Source organism: Microplitis mediator, chromosome 10, assembly GCF_029852145.1.
Source record: "Microplitis mediator isolate UGA2020A chromosome 10, iyMicMedi2.1, whole genome shotgun sequence".
NCBI lineage: Eukaryota > Metazoa > Arthropoda > Insecta > Hymenoptera > Braconidae > Microplitis > Microplitis mediator.
Genome location: NC_079978.1, coordinates 6,036,110 through 6,064,058, shown reverse-complemented (window position 1 = coordinate 6,064,058; position 27,949 = coordinate 6,036,110). Strand labels below are relative to the sequence as shown.

General features: G+C 37.8%; 2 protein-coding genes across 3 annotated transcripts in view; one reads left to right on the top strand and one right to left on the bottom strand.

Moving 5' to 3' along the window:
* LOC130676640 (uncharacterized) overlaps positions 1-19,859 on the bottom strand; it is a 149,362-nt gene extending 129,503 nt beyond the window's left edge. Inside the window, exon 1 of one of the 2 annotated variants that reach the window (XM_057482994.1) lies at positions 19,681-19,859. In XM_057482994.1, the coding sequence (XP_057338977.1) occupies positions 19,681-19,719 (39 nt within the window). In that variant the 5' untranslated portion in view covers positions 19,720-19,859. The remainder of the gene's footprint in view (positions 1-19,680) is intronic. The other variant, XM_057482997.1, reaches the window with a different exon arrangement.
* Positions 1-27,949, top strand: part of LOC130676634 (uncharacterized) — an 83,700-nt gene that overhangs the window by 22,412 nt on the left and 33,339 nt on the right. Inside the window, exons 3-6 of the mRNA XM_057482985.1 lie at positions 16,315-16,466; positions 20,500-20,576; positions 20,697-20,777; positions 27,077-27,172. Of these exons, the coding sequence (XP_057338968.1) occupies positions 16,315-16,466; positions 20,500-20,576; positions 20,697-20,777; positions 27,077-27,172 (406 nt within the window). The remainder of the gene's footprint in view (positions 1-16,314; positions 16,467-20,499; positions 20,577-20,696; positions 20,778-27,076; positions 27,173-27,949) is intronic.

Genomic DNA, 27,949 nt, shown 5'->3' with positions numbered 1-27,949 from the left:
GAATAAGATTAAATACTAAGTTTCAGCTGATGTTATATATTGTATCAAATGAATTAAGAAATAAGATTACGATGATAAATCGGAGGAATAGTTTGCTGAGTTATTGATGATATATCTGAACTATGAGAAGGTTTGTCTACTATCTTAATGGGAAAATCTGTTGGATTGGTTCATCGGTCTTATCCGCAGTCCGCAGTGATAGGGAGTAAGAGAAATAAAATGACTTTAATAGTGTATAGAGTATCAGCTTATCAGAGAAACATGAAAGTTCGTTTAAGGCTCGCAAAACTATCAAATGTATATCGTTTTCCTATCAAGCCCATTACGCAAAAGTACTCCCATTGGTGGGCGCAAATGTATTTTTGATCGCGATTTTTTTTATCGATTGCTTCATTTCTTTTTTTTTTTATATATATACATAAAATTCAATTTGTATTTGATGAAGAGAATTATTGACTTTTGTTTTATCGCGGTTTTGTTTTGGTTACGGCCCTGAAGTTTCCATACAGGTCTCGGATCTTGGACTGCATAGAACTCGGCACCGTTTCTCAGGTTAGTGGTAGCAATCGCTCGGACGCGTACTCCGGATCTCTGGATCACTTTCATTCGGTAAATTCGCGGTTTTTTTTTATCCAATAAAAAAAAAAAGATCACTTTTGACAGAAAGGTATTGGATTAAATTCAATATTGTTTTTGTTTAAATTGCTGATGAAATGGAATCAAGTTAAATAAATTTCGAGCGCAGTCTATCGTAAAAAATGTGATATGTGAGGTAATAAAATATAAAAGTATGAATTTAGTATACGTAACAAGAGATTACGGTAATTTAGTTGGCCAGGTGATGAGTGTATGCTTTGAAGAATGTGAAAAGTGTTTGGTGTCGCAAGTGGGAAGTACACATAGTGTAAATGTGCGTCACGCATTGAGGAGTAAGAGTAGTATAGGCAACACCCGAGGTAGCGTTCGCCGTAGACTTTCCGACTCCTTGCAGTCAGATAACTCCGGTTGTCAATGACAGTCGTATCGGTTCGGTATTCAAACTATCCTATTTCATTACGTTATCTTGTGAAAGTATATATATATATCGTCATTCGACGGGCTTCATAACGAGCTATTTAACAAACAGTTTATAAATACTGAATAAATAAAAATCGGCATTCAAACCGTCCATTCTTTCCAACAATACCCACATAAATTTATTCATGTTTTATCTTCCTCCGAATCAACATTTTTACGTAAATATTTTCCGAGAACGTATAAAATTTATTGTGCTCTAAAATATTTCAATTTATTGTAAATAATAAAAAAATGTAAATGCATCGATTTTCATAAAAAAAAAAAAAAAAATTAAACGAAACGAAAGTGCTTCAGCGAACATTAATTACTCCACATTGGGTAGTATATATATATATATATATATATATATATATATATATATATATATCCATACAAGTAAATGTACATGCACAGTAGATCGAATGAATTAATGAGTGCATTAGCGCGTGTGAATTTCCACATAGAAAATTTTAACGATAAAGCCGAGCGGCAGTAAAGCACTGGAGAATATATCGACGGATGTGGATGAAAGATTCAACAACTCGTAAGAGGATTTGGGAGTACCGGTAGAGGCACATAGACTAGCTGGTGAAACATGGTTCACATGAGTTACGCGCAATGGGCCTGTCTGCCCAGTACTTACAGGAAGAAGGTACGTCGATAACATAAACCTTCGCTCACATGCACTCAGACATACACACATACACATACACACACACAAACACAAACAAACACACATCCTAGTACATACATACAAAGTGTCATCGTTCAATACTTCCGTTTCCCTCTCACCAGGTGGCCAATACTGTCCCTCAGTACATTTGCATCCTCTGGATATCTTGTTCTATATACGATACGAATCCCTATATTGCAGTATATATGTACACTGTATGTAATATACCAGGAACCAGCGTATCTAGTCTTAGTCCCAGTCATAGTTGTAGTGCAGCGATAGTCGTAGTCACTGACGATAGACACCACACGGTTCGGTGATTTTCTCACCGTGAGAGAACTCGATAATCCTTAGGCATGCCACAGACGTATAGTAGACACATTCTCACTACTCAATACTTGTTATCCACACACTCGTGATACTTTGCCGAGGCTTGCACGATTCCACTGTGATTATGGCCAATAGTACCCTTTTGCTCGCCAGGGGCTTTTGTAGCCACGCGGATTTCCCAACAAACTATATTATACTTGCTCGTGCACTCCACTCATGGGATTTACCACCATCTTAACATTTATATATGTATAGATAGATAGACAGACAGACAGATATTATTACATATTACACTACCGTCATCACAACCGGTCCACGTCTCCCTGGTGAAAGATCTCCGAATACAAATACCATTATCATGAATCATAGTCCAAATGGCCTTTCAACTCTTTGTCTATTATAATGTAATTTATATAGTTAAACATACGTTGTCCAGAACGAACCTTTGTACTGCAAGTAAATCAGTTAATGTTTTTTACTGCCAGCTTATCATTTCAATCCATCGCTCTGTGAAAGAGATATATAAATTTTTATATTATTTACTTAGCGCTTTATTTTTTTTAGCGTATCCGCACCCACCTTTGCTGATTACCTAGAGCGTATTTTCTTATAACGAGTTGCGATCACGCAGAGATTCTCGATAATCCTGGAGAGAAGCGAATTCTTGCATGATTGCTGCAAATATATATGCCGATTTCTACTCTCTCGGCTTCTTCTTTTTCTCTAGCAACCTCCGGCTTGTTATATCCGGTCTCGGATTCACGTTTTATCAGACGTGAATTTTATTATATATATACTCAGTATTCAAACTGATCCATCCATTCAAATATGCCGTATTTTATCTCTATTATTATTATTATTATTATTATTATTAATATTAATATTATATCGCATTATGGTATTTTAATATTAAATTCTGTATATAACGTTGTTATATTAATTCGATTTTTGGCTTGAGTATACGCGGTTGCAATAGATGTGTATACAAATATATAAGTATATATGTGTTTATAACTCAGTGCAGTGTGATGCAGTGTTTACGCAAAACACCGTGGAATCGTAATTTATAATTGTATAACCATAAAAGTGTCTCGCGGGGATTCTGCGGGCAGAGTTCTCTGGCAATGAGTTAATGCAGATATATCATCAGTTTAATTAATTTTACTCGTTAAAGCTGTTGATCTATTTACAGCTGACCAGATGCAAACACATCTATGTACACCCATACCTGCCCTGACTATAACAAGAGGAAAATATCGATAATAGACTTATCAATCAGCAGTCAAAACTTGTCAATTAGCATCCACATGGAGGATGTTTGCATGCACATACATCAATAGATTTATAAAAAAAATAAAAAACTTTTCATGTGATTGACATTAATAATTTTTAGTTTTATTTCATTTTAAAAACTAGTGATCTGATGGGCGCACGGTTTCGCATGACATGAAACGCTCAATCTGACGGTTCGAATTCAGGGAAATCTGTCATGAGATCTGTGCCCAGGGTATCCATGCGAACGCGACGCCTCAATTACCATCGCCTACACAACACGAGTCATACGCCCAACACCAGTAGAGAGAGCACACAGTCCAGCGCACTCGGTCATAAATGCGCCCGGGGTATTCGTGACAATCGCGCCCCCCTGACCCCGGCATTGATTTACTACGGTAAATGTTTGTCGCGTATACGAGCGTCACACTCGTCCATTATCTCTAGTCATATGGATAAATAAAGTGGCTCACTATAAAACAGAACGTCCGAATCACGAATATCAACGTCCAGCAGAGGGACTGCCACTAATATAATCCATCCGGCGACTCAACGGGGTCCATGAAATGGCGCTTTAATATCCATTATCTATTATCTCTTAAATTTAATGGACAGCCCCGCGTTTATTGCCGTCCTTTGAGCTACTCCTCTAAATTTAATCATCGCCCAAATTACATTCAATTTGCTCCAAACAATCAGCTGCATTTTGTATGACAGCTAGCAAATAGCTAAGTATATATAAGCAAAAAGAGCAAGTTTGCTTAATAAATAGCGTATATTAAAGTGCCGTATAATGTTGAATGTGTTGTCACGATGTTTTATTGTCTCGCTCGACACTCGACGCTATGAATTCATGATTGTGGAGCACATTAGTAGTAGGATCGGTGAGCAGTGTGTTGTACATTGTCAGAGCACGAGAACGCGTAGGAAGCATATCGGGACATTGCCGTTAGAATTAACGTTGCCCGGGCGGGTCGCAATCATCGCTAATTAATTCCAGTCGCGAACTACCGCACGAACAACCCACGGAGTGCGTACGCCCGCGAGATTACAATTATAACAACAATAACAACGGGCAGCAGCAGCAGTAGCAGTAACAGTAGTAGCAGAGAAATAGCTACCGGCATGAGCTTGTTTCCTATTCTAATCAACAGCACACAGTCATATCTCTCAGCAGTATATATGCTGTCGGTAAGAATTTCCAACGAATAACGAGGAACGGTTTGAGATGCTGGGGCTCTGGTGATGATGATAATGACGATCGGTGCGGTGGTGAAGTTGGAATGAAACTGGAGAGCTAATAAGTATTCTGAACCGTAAAAATACATATTTTTCAGTACATCGTGAGCAGGAGAGACGAGGCCGCAGTGCGCTGGTGTGCAATGAGAAAAATCCACTCAGGAAAATGCTATAATTTTATCCGGCGTTCTGCTACTGCTGGTGATGATGTAGCTCCTGTGCGCCGGCAATTTAGCTTTTAAACTACTTTTCACGAATTACACGTTTGACTTAATAAGCTATTGCGATATTTAACGGATATTATTTAACTAGTTCTGTTTAACAATTTAGAGATCCATAATTTAGATTAAATACGTTTAATATTTAATAACCAATAACTAATACTGTATGTTTATTTATTGTTATTGGATAATATCGTGCTATCGGGATAATGAGATGATTTTATCAGATTTAACCTTACGAGTCTTATTTTCGTCAGATTAGATTATTAAGGCTAATGCATACCGCGACACGCCCAGCGTCCAGTACGTGCTGCACCCAATTTCTCGCCTCGTACGTCAAGGCGAATAATAATACCGTTGCACGATAATCTGTCGTACTGTTTGGTACATACGTGACACGTGCAACGGTTGCTCGCGCTCTGTTTCAATGTCGATTTTGCGGTAAAGGGGACAGACGTTATGATTTACAATCCGCCGGCTCAATTGCGTACTGCTCATTTTTTTATTATTATTCAAAGGCAGTTTATACACAAAACCATTTATTTTAATCACACGCCGCTCATTTATCAATGTCGATCAACTTTTTATTTTCTGCTGATAAATTATTATCACGTTGCTACACACTTTACATTGTTATATAAAATTTCATTCTGTATTTAATTCGGCTATTGATCTTGAATTAGTTACGGTGAATTAATTAATTAACGAGTTGACTAGGGAGTCGGTAATGAGCTCTATAATTAAGGAAAGGATTAAGATGATGATGATGATGATCAGGATGAAGGACCGATTGGAAATGGTTGTAAAAGTGTATTAGAGATTAGAATAAAAATAATGTGTAATTACAGTCACGTGTGTACATCACGTTAGACCGGTTGTTCGACAAGGCCAAGTCGCGTGACTTAAGGATACGATCAAAATTCCATCACGGTGCGAACGTGCAGAGAATCGGTTTGCTTTGGTAGTTAGCACCGAAGGCGATGCAGTAGTCTTACCGCGTCACGTAATGGATTCTTGACCCATAACACGCCATTGCTATTTAGTTCTCAATATATATATATATATATATATATATAATTCAATAGCTGAGTATATGGAACTGAGTAAAAGCTCCATCACCATCTCAAGATCTTATCGAGCGACACCATTAGCAATCCAATTGTCAGTCACCGCGCCAGCTTTTAAAGAAGAATTCCATTTGGACAAAAAGCTCGCGCAAAATAATAATAATAATAATAACAATGATAAAATGAAGAAAGGACAGATATTACGCTTTATATAGATAAACATAGACGTAGACATAGACATCTAGCGGGACAATTTCGATAAGAGAAGACGGAATACATCACTCAGATGTTTATATACACAGGAGACACGTGACTGGTTGGTGATGATGGCCGGCGGACGATTCTAATATTGTCTCAAGTATGTTATAGCCAGTGGCAGTCGAGAATCTGCTAGAGCTCCCAGTCTATCTCCCACTGGCTCTGAATCTGCTCTGCAACGTACGTGTCGCTAGAATATTCCAAGCGATTTTATTTTCCTCTCGAGGTAAACTATATAACTACGTCAATTTCCGCGACGGAATTTTTTTCCAATTGTGAAAAAGTGAAAATATAAAAAATTATAAAACACGTTTGTCCCGCGACTATTTCTGGCGCGCGAGTCTCTGGAGAGTTTGGTATGGTGACTGTTGAATAAAAAAAAGCTCGACAAAGTTTGATGGAATTTTCACGGGTGGACTGGTGCTGGTGCTGTTGATGGGGATGGTGATGGCAGGGGGGCGACTCGACTGCGGGAGTACGACATCACTCATCGAAATAGCGCTCTCAACGGATTCACCCCCAAAGAGAAATTCCATCGGTGAGTATAGCACGTAGAGAATTGTCTGGCTGGCAATGACCGCCCGGAAAACCAACCAAAAAGTATCAAGACTGTTAAATAAAAGATAGCATATTGTGTGTGTCTGTGTATGAGTAAAAATTCAAGCGTCAAAATAGTTGTCGGAAATAGTCGGCATAGTTGGGTACACTGACCGTATGAATACGTGGATATAGATTTCTCGATTGCATATCTGGAGAAGATAGAGTGTGCAGTCGGTATACAGAATTCTAGTATATATGTGCTAGTTGAGTGTGGGGTGTGTTGAATGTGGAAATAACAGTCGTAACGTTATTTCGCCCTCGGGAAGTAAAAGCGTGATTAGTTTGTTGGGTCTTGGGTTCACCCAAGAACATTTTCATTCACACGAATGCTAACTAACATCTGAATATACATCCACACTTATACACACTTTAATTTTAGTGTAATGTAATGGTCGTGTGTGGATATGCCGCACGTGCAAGTGCGTTATAGATCCACGCGAATGTACCATTTGTAATTCCCGGCCGGCAAATGTTTACGAGCCATGAGTGGAAATGCCTTTGGAATTATGGACTTAGTTTTACGCCCAACCGTACACGAATTAATGTTCGCTACTCGAGTCTCTGTAATACTTTCATGATTTTCTATGAGAAAATATGTCCAGCGGGAGGGAAAGTCCACGGTTTCTTGTGCTCCACCGAGATAAGTAATGATAGTAATATTCGAGTAATGCCGTGTGGGCAAAAAACGAGAGATATTAAGTCCAGACTCTAAAGTTTAAACTTTATTATTAGAGATAAGATGAAAAAAAATAAATGTTTTCGCTCTTGTGTGAAAAAAAAAAAATTCCGCCTCGCGAATTAAGAGGTTTATTTATATATAAAATACGTATACGCTACGTCGATCCTAATTTCGTACCCGGTGTTGATCGTCATCTCCGTCAAGTGAGTCTTGAGATGAGTATTGGAGTAAGTAAATGCCGACACGCTTCGGCTGCGAGCAATTTCCGCGAGAGGGCGACGTTTATTTTAGTAACATTACCGCAATAACGCAGTGTTAGATTTAGCTCTTCGTCTATCTATATTATATATACACATTTATTCCGAACTCTACACTTTATACCATTCCAAAGTCAAATCTCTGCGCTCGGTACTGCTAGTTCAAGCTCATCTATTAGAGCACGGTGAAAATCTCTCTTCTATAAATATATACATCTATATATCTCGGCAGTATCTTATACGGAAATCCCATCGCGGTGGATATTGCACCCGGCATATATATCTGAAATCTAAGTCGCACAGGTATGGTGACATATTTTTTCTAGTTACGAAACAACGGACTTTATTTCACTAACACTCGCACCGGATAGAAAAGAAGACAAGTCTCTGGAGTAAAACAGAAAACCAAGAGAAATTGATACGCCGGCTTTTCCTACTGGGGACATTTATTTGGATTCAAGAGCACTGAAAATGTATTGCGTTGTACAGTCTATAGAAGAGTATACCCGCTATATACTCTGCTACTACTACTGCTACTGATACTGGTACTGGTACTACTACTCTTACTACTTACTACATAATACTTTGAAAAGTTGGACGATATCTAGCCCGTACTTTCGACATCTCAACAGTGGTGTCCTATGCGAATTTATGGGCAGTCTTTGACACCAACAACTAAAATAAATAAACGAGAAATGCAATATGAACTGGTGATGAAAATATTTGAAATACTGGTCCGCTATCGTCACTTGTATTGTCCCCGGTGTTGTTTATGAATTCTGAAGCCCAGTAAATCCTGAGCAAACACATTTTTCAGTAAGTAATCTACTTTTGTCAGTATCTACTCGTGTAATAAAATAATACAACGCCCGCGAGTCAGAGATAAAAAAAACTAAAAGTGTTTGTACTTGGGTTTGTTGTGTTTTTATCCGCTTGCGAATCTTATCGCGTGATTCTGTTTCCTCCGCGATCTTTTTCGCTTGCACTTGATAAATTATTCGAATAGCTCTCAGACTTGTAGTGAAAATGGAATAATTTATACTTTTCTCAATGCCTAGGCAAGTGAACTTTAGTTTGAGCCAACTAGAGGCCTTTCAGTATCTTTTTCTTTCATTTCCACCTCTTACAGCTTAAGCTCAGCTTCTCCAGCTTCTCATCTTTATCCCCCTCCTTCGACACCGGGGCTGGGGCTGCAGTCATGGCTCGCAAGCATTTCGTCCGAAATTCTCGGGGAACTTTCTCTGCAAGCACGAGTTACTTTGGTGTTTCTGTTAAAGTTGCCCAGCACAGAATATAATGTCCCTCGAGGGCTGCATTCAATATCTTCCCTCAAGCATGCAGCGAGATATCGTGGCGCTGGTGGGGGTACGAGTTGGGAATCAGTTGAGTTATAAATAAAAAAGCTGTGGTAAAAGCCAACAAAAACAAAAACAAAAAATAAATAAAACAGATTATGCGATTCAAACAAATAATCGCTATTTATCACTGACATTTAAACTTTGTTTTGTGTTTTATGATTATTTTTTTTTTTCAGTTATTTTGTTATTTGTCGTTGCTTGGATGATAAATAGGTGGGCGTGAGTATTGAGTTTCTGGCAACTGGTTTCGGTTTGGCGGCTGGAATTGAATCGCGACGATATTGAGTCTCTTCAGTAGACACCAGAGAGTCGGAAACAGCTGACAGTGTGTTGTTATGTTATAAATTCATTAACAGTGAAACAATTATTATTTTCAAAGCAATTATAGTTATTTGCCTATTGATTTGTGACGGTATCATTAGTTAACATTCGATTGTTTGGTTAGTGCCTTTTATTAGGTTTAGCACAGAAGTTAATTTTTCAATAGGAATCAATTGAAATAAAGCCATTCGTTATCGGGCATTGCGGCGGCGTGGCACTTAATTAACGTAAAAGCCCTCGAAAGTTTTTTGAAATTATGTCTGGAGGGGTTTATCCTGATGTACGGTATTTTATACCGATTCAAAGTGTGGCCGGAAACCATTAACGGATTAGGACTTACGGGTTGACCACTCTGCAAGTTTCTACTCTTTTTACTTTTCCAAATACATATAGACAGCACAATATATATATACTTGTGTTTATATATATACAGGTCTTTTCCCGAGAGCAATAGCTTGCCATATAACTGACCATTTGCCAAACGGAATCGACATTTCGCGATTGGACTATTTCTCACACTTAGAAGATCCTCAATTTCCTTCAGCTAAAGGAAAACGAATGAATCCATCCACGAGTTACTTCAGACATGCTCATTTCAGCTTAGCCGCGGGGTAACTAAACCACCACGAAAAGAGCCATTAATAAAAGACCATAGACTATAGACGAAGACCCGCGCACTCTGGTTCTTATCTCGTGGTTAAAGCAAACCAAAAAAGAATTACCAAGGAGGTAAAAAATAAAGTTACAGAAGAAAAAAAAATAAAAAAGAGAGGTTGGAAAAGAAAAACGAGTAACTAATAAAACCGCGTGTTATTCTTTGGGACAGCACATCACGACAATTAATTAGTTTGAGATATGAATTAGCTCCGTGGAGGATAACTCATACAAATTGTCTTAGTGGTACGGAATTGGAGTAGAGAGTTTGAGATCGTACACAAGGCATGGGTAATTGCTTCTTCTCTCTTTTCATTCGCGTCTAATTAAAGGGCCGAGTGGTAGTGCGCCGGTAGTTGTAGTAGAAGTAGTTGATGGGTGCGGTGGTAGTGGTGTGCCAGAGAGTAAAACTGACTTGGAGCACATAGCATATAATTCTAGTTGTAGTAGTAATAGTAGTAGAAGTAGTAGTAATAGTAGTAGTAGTTGTAGTTGTAGTAGAAGTATAAGAGGTCCTAGGTAAAAGGAACTGCGCGAATGCATAATGCATTTCGCGTGGCACGAGCTGGCATTCACCAACCCCCAGAGTTCCAAGTCTCATCAGCAACCGCCAGCAACACCCACGGCCTACTATTCCGTTACTCATTCTCCGGGACTACGACGACGCGGGCCGTCTCCACGACAATCGCACCATCGCCCCTTGCATCTCGTTCGCCTTCTTTCCTCCTACTTCTTTCTTTATTTACCTCCACGTCTCGTCTCGTCTATTCTCTTCTCTTATTTTATTTTCTATTATTTTCTTCCCTACAACAACAACGGCCGCGGCGTGTTTTCTCCACACAACGACAGGCGAATTCACGCCCGTTGTTCCCAGGTGTTTGTGGTCTTTGCTGAATTAAAAATGAGCCTTTCGATCATCTTTGCGATTCTACTAAACAAAACCCTTTTATTCTCATCTTTCCCTCATACATTTATAATATTACACAAAGGCCCTCATTATTCTAAATAAACTATAGAAAAATTATTTATGGTGTTTGTTGTTGTTGCTGTGATATTATTAATCATTATTATTATTATTATTTTATTACAGACATTCTTCATTTACTTACCTTCTAATTAATAACTCAAAAATTTTCTAATTAAAATTAAAAGTAGATTTTTTTTATTTTCAATTATAATTGCGATACTCTAGGAAAACTGGGGTGAAAAAAGTTTATATTAAAAAATAGTTTTATCAAGCGAAAACACAGACTTTAAAAAAAAATAATAATTAATTTTTTTTTTGTAACTTCCTTCAGTTGAATTGAGGCATTAGGGTCGTTCGTCTCAATAATACTAATAGGGCAATAAACCTGGGGTATATTTAAGAAGACATAAAATTGATTGAATGGATGAATGAATGAATGAACGAACGAAGGAACGAAAAAACGAGTTATGTATAGAGGCGTCAATATAAAGATCGAGCGCACGCCGATTCCGGACACAGTGGCTCCCAGGTGTGTATTACGCTCCAACGTAATCCCGGTACTTGAGAATCATTCCGGTCACGTAATCGTTGAGAGTGTTGAATACGATGCCGAGGAGCGGGGATAGAAGCATCAGAGTGCCGCCGCCGCGGAAAGAGGAAGTGAGAGGAAGAAGAAGTGAAGGTAGTGCTGGGTTGCTCCGACGTGTTTTACGCTCCAAGAAATTCAAAACTTGGTACCTACCAGCACATAGAAGGTAGCGAATGACGAATGTGCTACTCGACTTTGTCCAAGTGAGAGCGTTTCGCGTTCCCAGCCAAAGAAGATGCTGTAAAGGTTCCGGTCTCATGAGGAGACCCGTCATACAGCGCGCCAGGATTCCGGTGAAAAATGGCTCCACATGCTACTCTCCTACGGCTGTTTTGCACTCTCATGCTCACAAAAACACGGATCTGGACCAGAAAAATTGGGCCCCCGTCGACAAGAGCTCGATCTAGTCTCTTTGAATGCCTTAGGCGTGATGCATAATGCATTGCAAGCATCTTTTCTCTCAACTTTTGAGTAGCTGGCAATGCTATAAAGAAGCGCCGGTAGATCTCGGGATGGCAAATCGCTATGGGTGTGCCTTTTACTATCCTGTTATCTAGTCGTTATACTCTTACATGACAACTCTGACAGCCCAAGCCGAGTGTTTACGATCTCCTGTCATCCGCTGAGCTGCTTTGAAATTCTCACGCTACTGCATTATATATTATACACCCACTAAATATACGATTTTTCTTTTTTATATCTTATATGTACAAGCACCGTATTACTTATTTTTACTTTTAGTCTCGGTCTTGGTCTCGGTCTTGATCTTACTTTGGCAATTTCATATTACCAGCTTATTATCTATATATACATGTACTTATTCTTAAGACGTTTTACGTTTGACGGAGTTGGGTATGGGGCCGAAAATGATGATAAAAAATTTAATAAAAATAAAAAAAGAGTAAAAGTAGTTGTTCATCATGATTGCCTCATTTATTTTTGCTGACTACACACCGTGTGAAAATAATTTCAGGAAAACCCCAAGACTGCTACTACTACCACTTATACTACTTGAGGTCTTGTGCGAATTTATTCACTCTGCAAATATACCCGTATTAAATCATTCATTTTAAATCCCTTTTACACAGGACAAGCGGGGTAGGAGACCGGAGAGAGAGGAGCAAGAAAAAAGAATCAAGCGAAGAGCGAGATAAAAAAAGGCATTTATGAACTTAAAAGAAACGTTAGAAGAAAATGTTTAAAAGTAAAGTAAAAAAGTGGTAAAGCACAAGGGGAAAGAATATGAAATAAAATATATATATATAAATATAAATAAATAAAATTTATTGGTAAAAGGTAAATGGAAAATGCAAATTTTTATTCCGCCTTCTTGGGAGTTTTCAAGCGGAAGTAAAATTATCGTCGCTGAACGATCACCAGCTGGCGAGAGACTCTTTGGAGGTTTTTCTACCGACAGAACGGTGCGTAGTGCTCGGAGCAACTACTCAACGTAGTAACCAATGAGAGTAACGACAGTTTCGTGAAAATAGTGAACTAGTGACTCGTTTGGTCGCACGACAGGCTGGCAACCAGTGGAGCCCTTTTAAACTCCCAGAACGACATCGGAGCTATTACAATTCCAGAGAGCCCGAGCCCATACGTGCCACCTGTACATTGTACACCACGTACCGCTATTCGTTCGCCCGTTCGCTTCCGCGCGACGTGATTTTCATCCGAAAATCACCCGAAAAATCTTCTACACTCTATTCCATTCTATTTTATCTCTTCTGCATCTCTGTATCCTCGCCCCCACCCCACCCCACCTGCCTATAGTTATTTTTTCATTCCATCTTTTAGTCCCGCAATCCCACATCCGGGTGTCAATTGAATGCCCATTGTCGTACCCACCTTGAATAATATTAAAACGAGAAAATCTCTTTCTCTCTCTTTCCATCTCTATCTTCGTTCACTAAAAAAACAATAATAAAAATAAGAATAAATAAAATCCATGACCTATTTGCTAAAACTCTTACATATCACGTCTGACCCAAAAAAATATAACCCGTAAATAAAGAGCGTTGTGGCGATTTTTCGAGCCACTGGCGACGCTTGTCTCCCGTCGTCACAATTCCTTGGAGAAAATAATAAAAAAAAAAAAATAACAAAAACATCGTAAACCAGCTCCGAAAAAGGTACACACATAGAAGCTATGTTTGCGCGCGAGTAGAAAAGACTTGCGTGTTGTGTCGGGACGGCACCCCCGCTTGCTCACCCACTGGCGCCAGTGTCCCGATGCAACCGTGCTGGAGATGCACCCCACCGCAGTCTCGTGCGATCCGAGAGACCGAGTCCAGCTGTGTGGTGTTTCCTCCCTCCAGCCTCAGCGACACACTGTCTAGCATCGTGCACCTTCCTATCTCATTTCTGCATTCGTTTATATTTTACTTCCTTTAGATTTTACTTCTATTTAAAATTTTTTTTTTTTTATTCCTCTACTGCTTCCTTTGCATTCTCAACAAAAACAATTTTTAAATTAAACCCTCAGTGCTTCCATTGTTCCGATTCGCGAGCGCATTTATTATCAACAAACATCCTGACTTACAGTGTTTATATTATTTTTTAATTCTTCGCGGTTCTCGTTTCTTAATGTCGTCCGACTAATTTGAGGTAAAAGCAGCAATAATAGTAAATGTTCTGGTAATAATGTTTTAGTAGGGCTTAAAAACCCTTTGTCATTAATTGTTATAATTTAACTGAATTATTTATCACCTCGAGCATCACACGTAATCGCCCTTGATCCCATAAATAATTTATTCCCTCGTTTAATTTGTAACAGTGATTATTATTTATGTGCTCATTCAAATCCATATCGGTGATTAAATTATCGATTAATGAATTAATAAACTAATTAGCTGTTGAATAATTTCATTTGCCGGGCAATTAATAGTTTATTGACAGCCGGTCGATAAAAATTTTCCACCTGTACGATCACATTGTCATAGATTGGTAATTTAGAGTTTGGTTTGACGGCCAGGTCAGGTAGAGTAGAATAGTACAATGGGTGTACAGAGCACGTGAAATTGTTTGAATCAATCTCCATTAAGTTTACAACGCACAGCTCAATGTAACAACCCCCGTACAAGATTTACCGCCGCATAAATCCCTCCTGGACACGCCACCTCTCGATCTGGGTCGTCTTAAAGGCTGTATGATTAATTGAGTGAACCAGTCAGAGTACTCTCGACTATCAACTCTGTGACATATATATATATATAGATGTATACTTATCACTAGGATCGATTCTGTCGATATAAAACCCGAGTGTCTTGTAATAATCAAAACAATGTCTGAGTCTGAGGACTAATAATTTAGTAGCCAACCTGTTCACTCATTCCATTTTTTTATTGATTTACCCACTTTCTTTTCATATTTTTACGACAGTTATATTTTACTTACGAATTATTTTAGCCTAGACCGATAAAGTTGACGGGTGACAGTGAAGAAGTTCCAATAAATTTAATTGAGTTAAGAAAAATATTGACAGTTGTTTTAAAAACATGCTGAAATTTTGTTCACCGAGTCAACGAAGGCGTAGCAGTATGGTGAGAATATCAAACACAAATTTATATGTATTAGCTCATCGCTGTTATGTTTGCTCAATCACGGCTTGCGCTATCGACCGGATAATATATTTATGATAATAGTAAAAGTTTAATTGACAATTCGATAATGCAGCACTGTAAAAAATCGGGAGTGATTACCGACTATATTTAAATCCGAATTTACTCTGTCACTCGGAGTTTCGTAGTTTTTGGGAATAACTCGACCCGAATCGAAATATTAGACGTAAGTTGAACGTTTTAAACGTGAATTGAACGTTTTTAACGTTTTGAAAGTAAATTGAACGATTTTTTTGTATTTTGGTTCGTAAAAAATTGGTAATTTCATGAGTTTTGATTTTAGTTTAATGATAACATTAATTAATTTATTTCAATATTTGTAAACACAATTTTCTTAACCTTGATATCATAATATATGAAAAGATATAATAGTGTTAGATAGAAGTATGAAACTGAAAAAAATTTTTTTTCAAAATACGAATTTTTTATTTAAGAGCCAGAAAGGCGGACGACGACATTTTAGAGAATTGACGTGATTATAATCCAGGAGTACAAAATCGGTGAAAAAAATTTTTCGGAATGCTTATGTTTTCTTATTGTAAGTCTAAATAGGTTTTAGTTACGTTTTCGATTTATGATACTCCAATTTACGTTTTGAATAAGTTAAAAGCTGTCGAATTAAGTTTTAAATGCCCAAAACGTTCAATTTACGGTCAAAACGTTAAAAACGTTCAATTTACGGCCAATATTTCGACTCAGGTCCGCATACGGAGTGAATAGGGAGTTTGTCTTTTCAGCGGAGTGATTTCGGAATGGTCTGGATTTTATTTAAATTCGCATTCACTCTAATTCGGAGTTTTAATGTTTAAATAAACTCCCCTTGAGAGTGAAATTTACTCCGAAGGGGATTAAATAAATAAGCAGTCATCCGCTCCGCATTCAGTCCGCAAATTTTTTACAGTGTAGTGCTTGACTTCGAAGCTTGAAAAATTTCTGACCCGTAAAATAATTTATTTATTTATTTATTTATTCATTGATGGAGTGATTTGAAGAAATGTTTACATTTGTATAAAATAAATAAATAATTTAGAGTGATAAGAGAAGTTGGTAGAAATAGACCGAAAAATTTCCCATTGTTTGCTGTAACAACTGAGGTTTACTTTGAAATAAGTCAGAGAGTATATATATATGTATATGTCGTTTTGTGTTACAGGTAAATCCGGGTTCGAAAGCTGCTCAACAAGGAGTCCGAGAAGGAGACCTCATTAGCAGCATCAACGGAAGAAACACCTCCGAGCTAACTAACGGGGAAGCTCACACGCTTCTGCGGAATGTCGGAGACCAGCTGAATCTAGGACTCAACCAGTGAGTTTATATTATTTATTTTTCCCTCATATCTGGTATAAGGTTCGTTATTCGCGTACCCGGCTGGCAGCTGTCGATATATATGTACAGTGAGGGGTATGCTCATTGAAACATTAAACCTGCGAGAGGAAAAATATAAACTAAAAAAGTGTAAATAAAATGATGAAGTAAAAAAGCATCCGCTGCACATAACATATGATATCTCTGAACCAGTCATAAAGATTATATCTGGTTGAATAACGATGGGTGCGCATCCGCGTGTGCGTTATATTCACTAGTTCTGGTTAATAGATGATACACCGATGGCATCAACTTGTGTGCTAAGTGATATTGGCAGAAACATTAGCGAGATTGCTTTCGATCGATAAACTTGTGCACTGATACACTTTTTACTGGCGGTTTGCTAATTATCACTATCATTTAGAAGATTGATTTTCAAAAATTATTATTATTATTGTCGTTGATAATAATTATTATTATTTTTATTAATAGTACACGGAGAAATTATTCTCGCTGGAAATGCTATGGTGTCATAGTACAGCCGGATTAAACCCGGAGTAAATGTAAAGCGGATGACTGTTCATTTATTTATTCCCTCGGAGTGAAATTCACTCCGAAGGGAAATTTATTTTAATATTGAAACTCTGAGTTGGAGTACACGGAAAAAAATAAATAGTAAATGCCACATGATGCAGTCTTGGTAAATAAACATGATGAAATCATGTTGCATCCACATGATTTGTCATGTTTCGGCTACATGACAATCATGTTGCGGTAGCATGAGAAAAATCATGTGGCAGCAACATGATTTTCAAGTAGCCTTAATGGCATAAAATTAAGCTGCAACAACTAAATATTTATGCTTCACAAACCAAAGCTATTGGTGATAAAAATTGTATATAATTTGAATAAACAAAGATATCGTTCACAAATTGTATAATTCGATAATTTACTCTTATTTTCATCTGCAATATTATAAATCCGAAAAAATGTAGTTCCTTGATAATAAATAATTTTTTTGAACCATAAATATTTAGTTGTTACAGCTTAATTTTATGCTATTAAGGCTACATGAAAATCATGTTGCTGTCACATGATTTTCTCATGTTACCGCAACATGATTATCATGTAGCCGAAACATGACAAATCATGTGGTTGCAACATGATTTCATCATGTTTATTTACTAAGGCTGCATCATGTTGTATTTACTATTTATTTGTTTCCGTGTAAATGCAGATTTAAATAAAATCCAGAAAACTCCGAAATCATTCACTCTTTATGCCTAGTGTTTTTTTTTAAACTACGGAACTCCGAATGACGGAGTGAATTTGAATTTAAATAAAATTCGTCATCATTCCCAATTTTCTACAGTGCTCTCTAAACATGAATTAGTGAAAATAAGTGAATATTCACTAATTCTAAGTGCAAACCGAACCACTAATTTCAAAAAATGGTTCGGTTGGTACTCAGAATCAGCGAATATTCACTTATTTCACTTATTCATGTTTAGAGAGTGTGTTGGTCACCTGTCGGAAATTGAAGTAAACACATGCAGAAATTACTATGAACGTAATAAAACTTCCAATGATTGTAGCACAAATTTTTGTAACCATTGTAAATTTTACTATGGCCATAGTAATTTTTCCATGTGTTTACTTCAATTTCCGTCAAGAGGCCAACATGGTCCGGCTTTACTATGACACTACAGCATTTCACAAAAAAATTTTCTAATTTTTTCCAAATACTTCTGAAAGTTTCAAAATTTCTCATTTAATTCCAGACTTTTTTTGGATATATTTAAAAGAATCTAGTTGGTTTTTTAACCTGAAATTTTTCAATTGATTTTACAATTTCAAACTATTTCGCTTAATTAAAATTGAGTACCGTAATTTTATTAGTTATTTTTATAAATATAAATTTGGAATAAAGTAATAATTAATATGCGCAAGTATGTCGTGGCTAGACTATTTTAATTACAATCGGAAATGAAATTAAGAAGAATGTTTCAAACGGATGTTTAATCTGAGAATTTAATATGATAAATAATAAAAATGATGTTTATTAATAGAGTTTGGCTGTGGTAGATGTACGGAATGAGATAAAAATATTTTATTTAGTTTTGTGTGCTGATTGGGACAGGAATTACGGGCAACGGATGGAGGTAAACCGTTCGGGAGGTAAAGGGTCATGTGACGAGGGAGTGCCGACGTTTGTATATTTATATATATTTTCTACCAACTCAGATCAATTGTTTGGTTTTAAATATACGTGGGTACACTGATATGTATATAAATGGATATGTAGTGAATACCAGCGGTATGGGGGTTAAAATAAAAAATAAAAATGTGTGTACCCAGACGTAACCGTGTATCGGATCTCCAGGAATCCATGACAAATAGCCACTCGTTAATGTACCGTGTACTCAACTACACTCGAATTATCATTTTGTTCTAACGCTACTTATGTACTTTCGTGAACGGAAGTACTTTTCATTAATTAACTTCATTTTATTGGGCAAAACCTCCACGGTAATTTAATTTATTATTTAAGATGCTTCAGCAGAATTTCATTTTTACAGATTTTTTTTTAATTTTTACCCGAGATTTCCGCCGGAATTAATTTTTAATTTAAATTTCATATAAATAATCTGTGAATTAAATCCTCTGTAATCTCTCGAAATGTTAATATTAATTTTTATAAATACTTCGGGCGATTAAAAAATATGTGAACAATTATTAAAAAAAATATATATATTTTGTCGTTAATCTAAATACCGAGAGTTGCTCTGACCATATTTAAATGTGAACCGAATATTAAATTAACATTTTATACCATAATTGAATTTATAATAAAGTTACAAATTATATAGACATATTTGTAATCGAGTTACGGATGTTATGAAAACATTCATAATTGTGTTATAAATAACGTAAACATATTTGTAATCAAGTTATGTAATTTTGTAGTTAAATATTTTATTGAAATGTTGTTTAATTAGAGCGAAAAAATAATTTAATTCGTAATAACAAAGTACAGTATTCATGATTTAAATGTTTGTTAGAATAAAGCGGACGTAATTCGACTGAGTTGAGCCGATTTCACAACAAATATTAAATCCTTTGTTACTTTATTTTCATCGAAGCGAAATCAATGTATTTTGTTACGTCACGTATTAGAAATATTTACAATATATTGAATATCGAATTTACTTACTTGATTGCCGGAGATGGATTCGGCCTTTTCAGTCTGCATCCGATTTAGAGTGAGGTTACCACGATACTGAATCTCGATCGCCGCGTTACGTAGATGTCGCTGTTGCGTAAGTCTGATTGGTTCACTTCTCTGTTATTACTTTTTTTGGCCAATCGGAATCCAGAGCAGTTTGGGCCCCATTTAAGAAGGGTTTTCTGATCAACTAAAGTTTAACTATTCCCGGGTAAAAAATAAAACTTGATTCAGGCTCGCTTCACCTTATTTTCTATTGAAGTTATCAATTTGCCGACGATTTTTCAATAAGATCTCGACTCTTTCGACTTAAATTAAATTTTTTTGAACTTTTTAGATCTTAGTTTGAACTTATTCGTCTTCACTTCCAGCACGATAGGCATTCATCTTACTTTTGACTGAATCAAGTCGAAACAAAGTCATTTATTCGCCTTACTTTCGCCTTAATATATAAAAATTATTTCACCTTAGTTTTGACTTTTTCGACTTATAATTTATGTCGAATAAGTCTAAATCAAGTCAATTTCGACTTGATTTAAACTTTTTCGTCTTAAATCGTGACTAATTAAGCCAGTTAGGTCTAAACCCAGGCGAAAATTCAATGTATTTCATATCTCCGTAAAAAAAGTCTAGTTTGTTTTGTGAAAAGCGGCTCCAAATTTCGACTTGGTAAATCAAGTTTTATTTTTGACCCGGGTTGTAGTAATTTTGATTTTGCCTAGAAGTAGACTGAAATTTAAACTAAATATAGTTATTGGTTATTATTGAAAAGGTTAAAATATATATGTATATATTTTTGTTTAATAGGGAGCAAGTGGAATCGCCAAAAAGACGAATATACAGAAGCAGTCTACAGGAAAACACATCGATCGAAACATTACAAAGTAAGTATGATAAATAAAAAAGGTATGACTGCAAAAAGTGAGGCAAAAACAGGGATTCCGATAATCCTAAATTAAAAACAAAACTCGTAAAAGTCTTGTTTCTTTTATTTTTCATTACAGAAACAACAAAAACAACGACTACGACAACAAAAACATCCGGAATTCGTATCGTAACGTCCGAGACAAAGCGAAACGGAACTGGTAAGTGGTTTGTGTAAAATTCACAACGACGTCGCGAAAAACCGTCCGAGCAATCTCTTATATATCTACCTATCTATCTATCTGAAACCACCCCTCGTACATCTGTAAACCCAAAAGTCCACAAAGAATTAGTTCTCTGGCTTATTTTTTTCCCTTTGTGCCACTTAGCTTTTTTTCTTTACTATACTTTGAGCAGTGGTTACAGCCCACTCGATTAATCAACGGAGGTCCGGTTTAACGAGTCGTCCGCGTCGTTAGCTTCGGGCCGACTGCCATCACGTCGAAGATTATGAAATTACTTGGTGAAGATGCCCGCAATCCTCTTGACCATTCTCTCGACGATCTACTAACCCCCATCGTCCTCTCTATCTCAATACCCACTACACAACATAACGTCTCGAGCCATATTGCTCTACCGACCCTCGAGAACTTTCTTAAGAGGAGTTTACGTGAACCAATAACCCCGCGCTGGCTTCTGTCTCAGCTCAAGGCTGCTCCTTCTTACTTTGCTCCCTTTTCCAGCCCCTATCGCTACTGTGGCTGTTGTTATGTACTACTTAATACGAATTTCTGTCACCGCAACGTAATCAATTACTCCTCCAGAGCCATTGTTTCATTTCGCTAGCCAACAAGTTTAGCAATCTTGAGAAGCTCTATGCAAATAAATTGATCCAATTCAGTTGTTTCGATGCCAGAATTATGCCGACTAATAAACAACAACAACAATAACTATAACTATGACTGTAACTATGCTGATGATGATATTAATGTATATGATATCGAAGTGGTCTTGTCTTATTGTTATGCATCGATACCCAGTAATAAAGTAGACAATCAAACACGTAGAAGGAAATTATACGAGCAAAGTAAGGATTAAAGACACATAGGGATCCAGTGAAGCGGTACTACAGGACGCACAGGTTTTACGGGCACAGGTACACGCCCACTAGTGATTATTTCGTACGCAAGACAGCAAGACGTTATTTATAAACATATATACTTGGAAGTAATAGCAGTCAAAGACTCTGACGAGCTGGAGCCGCACCCTCGGCCACTTAAGCTCTCTGATGCGTCTTCTATGGGGGAGCAACGGGTCTTTAGCCTTTTCGGGACCTCTTAGTTCTCGAGTGATCGCCACGCAGTGCGCGCCAAGTGTCTCGTGACTTAAATAATAAAACTGAGAACACAATAGTCGAGTGAACAAGATCGAGTTTGGATTGAGATTAAAGGAGAAGCAGTTCCTTGGATGGCACGAGGTCAATTGGGATCGATCGAGCGATGTGGGACGCGATTAATAGCTAATGAATCGCGCGGAAGTTTGTTACGTAACGTCAATTCGAGTGTCACTTTGGAGTATTTAAAAATTAATATTGTTTCAAGAATGACGAATTGCCGCGTTAATAATTAAATATTTCGGAGGACGGAGAGTTATTTTAAAAGTTAGTGTGGGGTGTGATGATAAGTAGTTTAACAATAGTTTGAATGTATAAAGTTTGACGTAACAATGAAATTCCTAAGTTGCTCCCAATGCCTCAACGGCATTGAGGAGGCACGATCCAACGTCATGTCGAAGCCTTCCTGCGATCCGCTTCTGATCACAAAGCGGCCAGATGGGAGGACGCCCGCCGCCGAGAATTCCCATCGGAGGATATCAATCCCAGAGGAATGCCATCGAGGTAGTACTGAGGGACGTACTACTCGCGTTACTCGGCTGCCAAAGATGCTGAGAGTGGCATTAAATGCAGCATCTATACGTCGACGTACTGCTAGGACTCCTGCTGCTACTGCTACTGTTACTGTTGCCGATACTGATGCTGATGGTGGTGGTAGGTTTGGTTATTATTATTATAGCAGTGGTAGTGGTTACGGAGAAGGGAAATCCCAAGCCAGCCGACTGGAGACTCGCTCGTACGGGAAAAAACGCAAAAAGCGGAAGCTTTTTAACAAGAGAACGCTAAAAATTTCAAATACACCAGCGGGATCATGGAGTGATGAATTTTTAAAAGGTAAAAAAACGACAGCCGAAGCAAGTTTACGATGTAAAAAAAATATATGCCAAGACTTTGACAAGGGGAAGATGTTGACGTGTAAAAGGGACAATGTATTTGAAAATTGTTTCGGGCTGGAGTGTGAGTACTACGAGCATCTTGAGGCGTTGAAGTTTCTTTTAAGTTCACCGCAGTCTTACACCAACTCGTGGAATTTCTACAATAGCAGTAGCACCTCCTCATCTTCTTCCAGCACCCCAACCACGAGCAACACAAGTGCCAGTAGTGGTAACAGTAGCAAACTCAACAGCTTGGACTTTCGGCGAATGAACACCGTCGCCATACCGTCGAATGAATCGACCTGGAACATGGACAAATTCCACAAGAAGAACTTTGACCTAATGGAGCGTGAGATGCACGCGAAATATTTTCTCGATACTGTTGATCGTGTCGCCAGAGAGAATCGTAAAACAGAGCAAACGATGATGAGTATTTTTCAGAGTGAATCCCAGAGTGGCAATCTCAGCAGAGTAAACTCTTATGTTCATGCCACGAAATCTTGTCTGAATCGTCGCACAGATCTTTCTCACTCGGGAAAACGCGAACCGAAAAGCGTGAGGTTTTTAATAGACGACGATGTGAATAAAAATAATAATAAAAATGAAAATATTGAAAACAGTCGTTCGAAAAATGTATATTTGCTTGACGGAAGTTTAAATGAAAATATTTCATGTAAAGTGGAGCATGAAAATTTTAAACTTTTTACACCAGCGAGCATTACTGGAGGGCCATTCAAAAGACTCAGTTCTCATGCCTCTATTTTTACTACTAGTTCAGCTACTGGGGGTGCCAACGTCGACGTCGAGACAGAAGCAAACATTTCAAATGCGAAAACTATAAATCCGACATCAGAAGGTGAAACAGCGAGTGCTGAAACTACTCAAGACACAGGCAATCTAAAAGTTGACGCTCTTAGAATCGATGGAAATCGAGTTACGAGTTTCCCGAAGAGGATTAGTAGGCCAATTGAGGAAACAGATAATGTACGTGATCTTACCTCAATACCGGGGGATAATGGGCTCGGTCAGAGTTTGAATAGCAATCTTAACCGAGTTAGCGCGATAGATAAATCGTCAAACCAAACCCGGGTATTTCCACCAGATGAAATTTATCCGACAGCTACAACGACTCCAACACCGACACCGACACCGACAGCGACAGCGACTGCGTCGAGTGTCAGGGAACCAAATGGTACGTCAAAATATTATTTCCAATGAATTAACATATATCAACAAGGCACATGTAATTAAGCGCTTTTATAATGCAGAGATCCAATTAAAAATAAAATGACGTGCGGTAATGCTCGGTTAATCACAATCCGAACATCAATGACGCGTACAATCGAATCTCTGTAATAAGTCATGCATAATTACCGCCGGCTGATGCTTCAAATAAATCGATTTCGGGCCACAGTAAATGGGTGAAACTAATCAATATCCATCTATATATATTTAGATAGATATGGATATAGATGTATGTATAAGTGGGTTTACACAAATGTAGGTATGATCTGTAACTGTAGTTAGTTGTATTATATGTAGTGTATATAATATAGAGGAGTTTGTAGCCAGCGGTGCCCGCCCAAACGTGGGTGCGTCTCCGTCATGGCCCGAAGGAGCCTAGCCCATGTAATGCTGTTGTATACAGTGTGTACATCAGCATGTTCGTCCCCTCTGGCCTCCGGAATTCAACCGTCTCCCAGCCCTTAAACGATCGATCCATTTATCTACACATGCTCCCACCGAATTACGCAACGGGCACAAACAATCGCGCTTCCGGTTTATTTTTATCAAATTCTATCCGTCCCTTTTTTTGTCTTTTTATCATTCACTTATCCGATAGTTGTGATTTGGATTCCCCGATAAACTTGTCGATTGCAGATTCAACGAATGCTAATAAATGCTTTTCTGTCTGAAAACTCTGGACGTTTTCAATCATCAAATTGTCTTTTAAATTAAAGTATATCTATATGTATATTGAAGAGCCAAGCCACGGGCTGCCGCAGAAGTATTACAGTTGAATAACAAGCTATCGATTGCTGAGTGGGTGAGCACTCGGGTCTTTCGCTTATTCTTCGGAGTTTGCGAAATAGCTTCAGCAAAGTGAAGAAGATGCAGCCGCAGAGGAAATTATCCAGCCCTTAGCTCAGTCTCGAGAGAGGCGAAACCTAATTAAATAGTCTCTGCGCTGGTCTCTGTACTACATATATATATATATTATACTATGTACGACTGCCAGATAAAGTGTGAGGGAGGTTTCGGCGAGAGGGAGGGGAGGGAAAGGAAGAACTTGACGATGAGAGAAAAGGCTGGTTGATGGGGATGGGGATGGGGAAAGGAATGAAGACACGGCAATGCCGACGGCGACGTCCGCTCCGCTCAGCTTCTAATGAAGACCATCCACTCGTAATTCAATCAAAAGTTTAAACTCTTCTCGGCATCCCTCGGCGATGAGGCCAGCCACTCAATCCAGAAACTGTGTCAACATAATCCGTCAAACGTTCAAACTCAAAGTTGTTGCAGTTGTAATTGTAGTTGTAGTTGTATTTGTAGTTGCAGTTGTAGTCTAATGGATAACTTGACGGAATAAAATACCGTAATAAAAAAATCTTAAGGAAAAAGTTTAGTTTTTTACCCAAGAGAGGAGTGAAAAATCGCGGAGCCGCGGATACGATAATCGGTGTCGATTACCCGGTAGTAGGTTCGCGTGTCAGCGTGTGTGATGTAATGAAAGGGCTCGGATGTCGATGGGCGTATTTTTCACAGGCAACTGGCCCGCTTTAGCCGTCAGGGGAAAAATTTGTCGGCATATAGATACACTGGGGCCTCGGGGAGAGGCCAAAGCGGTGAAGTATAGGAAGACTAGCTGGAGAACACGAACACTGGATCAAAGGGGAGACGAAAGAGTGTGTACTCACACATGTATCAAGTGGTTGGTGTGTAAGTGGGAGCTGCTCAACATTGTGTGTACTACTGCGAGCGGACGGAAGTTGGTCTCGGAAGTGCCAGCGCCGTACATAACGCCGTATACAAAGCATTATATATACGTATATTTATACATACATGCACATATATTTTACTGGTACGGGCGCGAGTAGTGTATGAGCATCGGGAGTAGTGGGACACGGCATTGAGGAGCATAAAACACACACAGAAGCAGTACTATGTCTGAATAACACACCAAAGTCTATCCTTTATCCCCATTTTCATCATCATCAGCAGACACTGGAAACGTTGTCTGTAAAGGCGCGTTCAATGTTTATGTGTGCTCAACTGCGCCCTCATGTTAATTCCAGACACGCGGGAGTGTTCGTCACTCTTGTCAGTTATATAGGTATATCATACACCCGCTAGTCACTTTTATTGTTAAAACTGACTTGTATTCTGTCGTTCCTGTTCTCGTTGTTGTTGTTGTTGTTGCTGCTGTTGTTGAACTTGTAGTCGTAGTGGGTGTTTAGAATCTGGAGGGAGATATGGGGGCATGTCCATCACACACATACTGCGCGGAAATCACCGCACTCGCAGTGTAATCGCGATACTAGTTACTGGATGAGACACCCAGAAGCTCCGTCTGGATTTGTCAATCACCCGTTTACATTTATCTGTCCAATTATCTGGCACTCTGGTATTTTATCATCACTTGTTTTCAAGTAACTCATTACTATCAAATATTTTAGTTTAATTTATTTAAAAATAATTAAGCCGTCGGAGTATAAATTCAAAATAATATTAAGAGAGTGGTTTTAAATTGCCGAGGATGAAGATTATTTTATTGAGCACGGGAAATATAGAGCTTCGGTGTTTAAAACGGCACAACGTGACAATAAATCCGTCATCGAGTCAAGGAGAAAGCCATCCGTGACTAAGAACGCGCATTATTTCGACAGAATTATTTTCAAATGTTCTTTCATTTCTCTTCTCGACAAATCTCCGTTTCTCCCTGTGTACACTCTATACACTCCTTCACATTTCTCTACACCATATACATATATATTATATACATATACCCTTTTGTACTTCTCGACGTGTAGCTCTCTCGTTCACTACACGCCACGTTGCCCATGGATAAATGATTTATATACGACGAACGATCTATACCGTGTGCCTTCAGTGAAAGCAATTGTTTCTCGTCGAGTGTGTGCTACAGACAAACGTTTTTCTCTTTATATCTATATACATATATGCGGATAAGAAATATATATACCGAGAGCTGGTAACCACCTCGTGACAAATTTATTCTTTACTGTTCCAGATGACACGAAAAACGATCGAGACTTCAGCAATCAAAACGGCGCACTAAAAACTAACGACTTGACAAACTGCGAAAAAAGTCAAGACACCTCCAAGAGTGAGTATATATCAATTTAAATATCATATTTAGATAGAAATTCAAATTTATATATACGAGAGGTAGATAAAATAATATTTATATTTTATGGTTAAAAAAAAAAGTCGAGGGAAAAAAATGCTGAGTGATTAGAATGTAGGAGAAGCAGACGCTTGTTGCATGCTCTCACAACAGATTCTATTTTATTTTTCATTAAGTATCGGAACCTCGTGGTAATTAGCGCTCGATCGTACTCGACGGAAAATTAATTGCAGAAGGACGGTCCGTTTCTACTGTAGATTTATTATCACGCGCGTTCACTTATTCCTTTAATTTATTTTTCATACTTTTATTTGCGGTCCAGCCGTAATCTTATGGATGCAGATGTACATGTCCATTTATATTTACATATTCATATATTCGTGAGTGGGCGTTGACGAGATTAATTGAGCTTGTCTTATCAGTATTCATTTCACTCAGTAATTATTGAATATTTTTTAATATACGATTTTTTAGCCGCTTTCATTTTTTAATCGTATCATAATTTAATTATCTACATGAGCTGCTCGTGTCTGCCTGTCATTTCCAAGAGCTTATCTTACATAGTTCAACAGATTTAAACTCGTCATAAGTTTACAAGCATTTTTTCTTTAATTAAATTTAAAACTTTGTTACATTAGCTTAGTAATTAGTTAATTAATTTTCTTTTTTATTCATTTAAATTTTCATGAGTTTGTATATTTTTATAACTAATTTATTATTGACGTGATGAGAAACGTCGATAATCTTAATTAATAA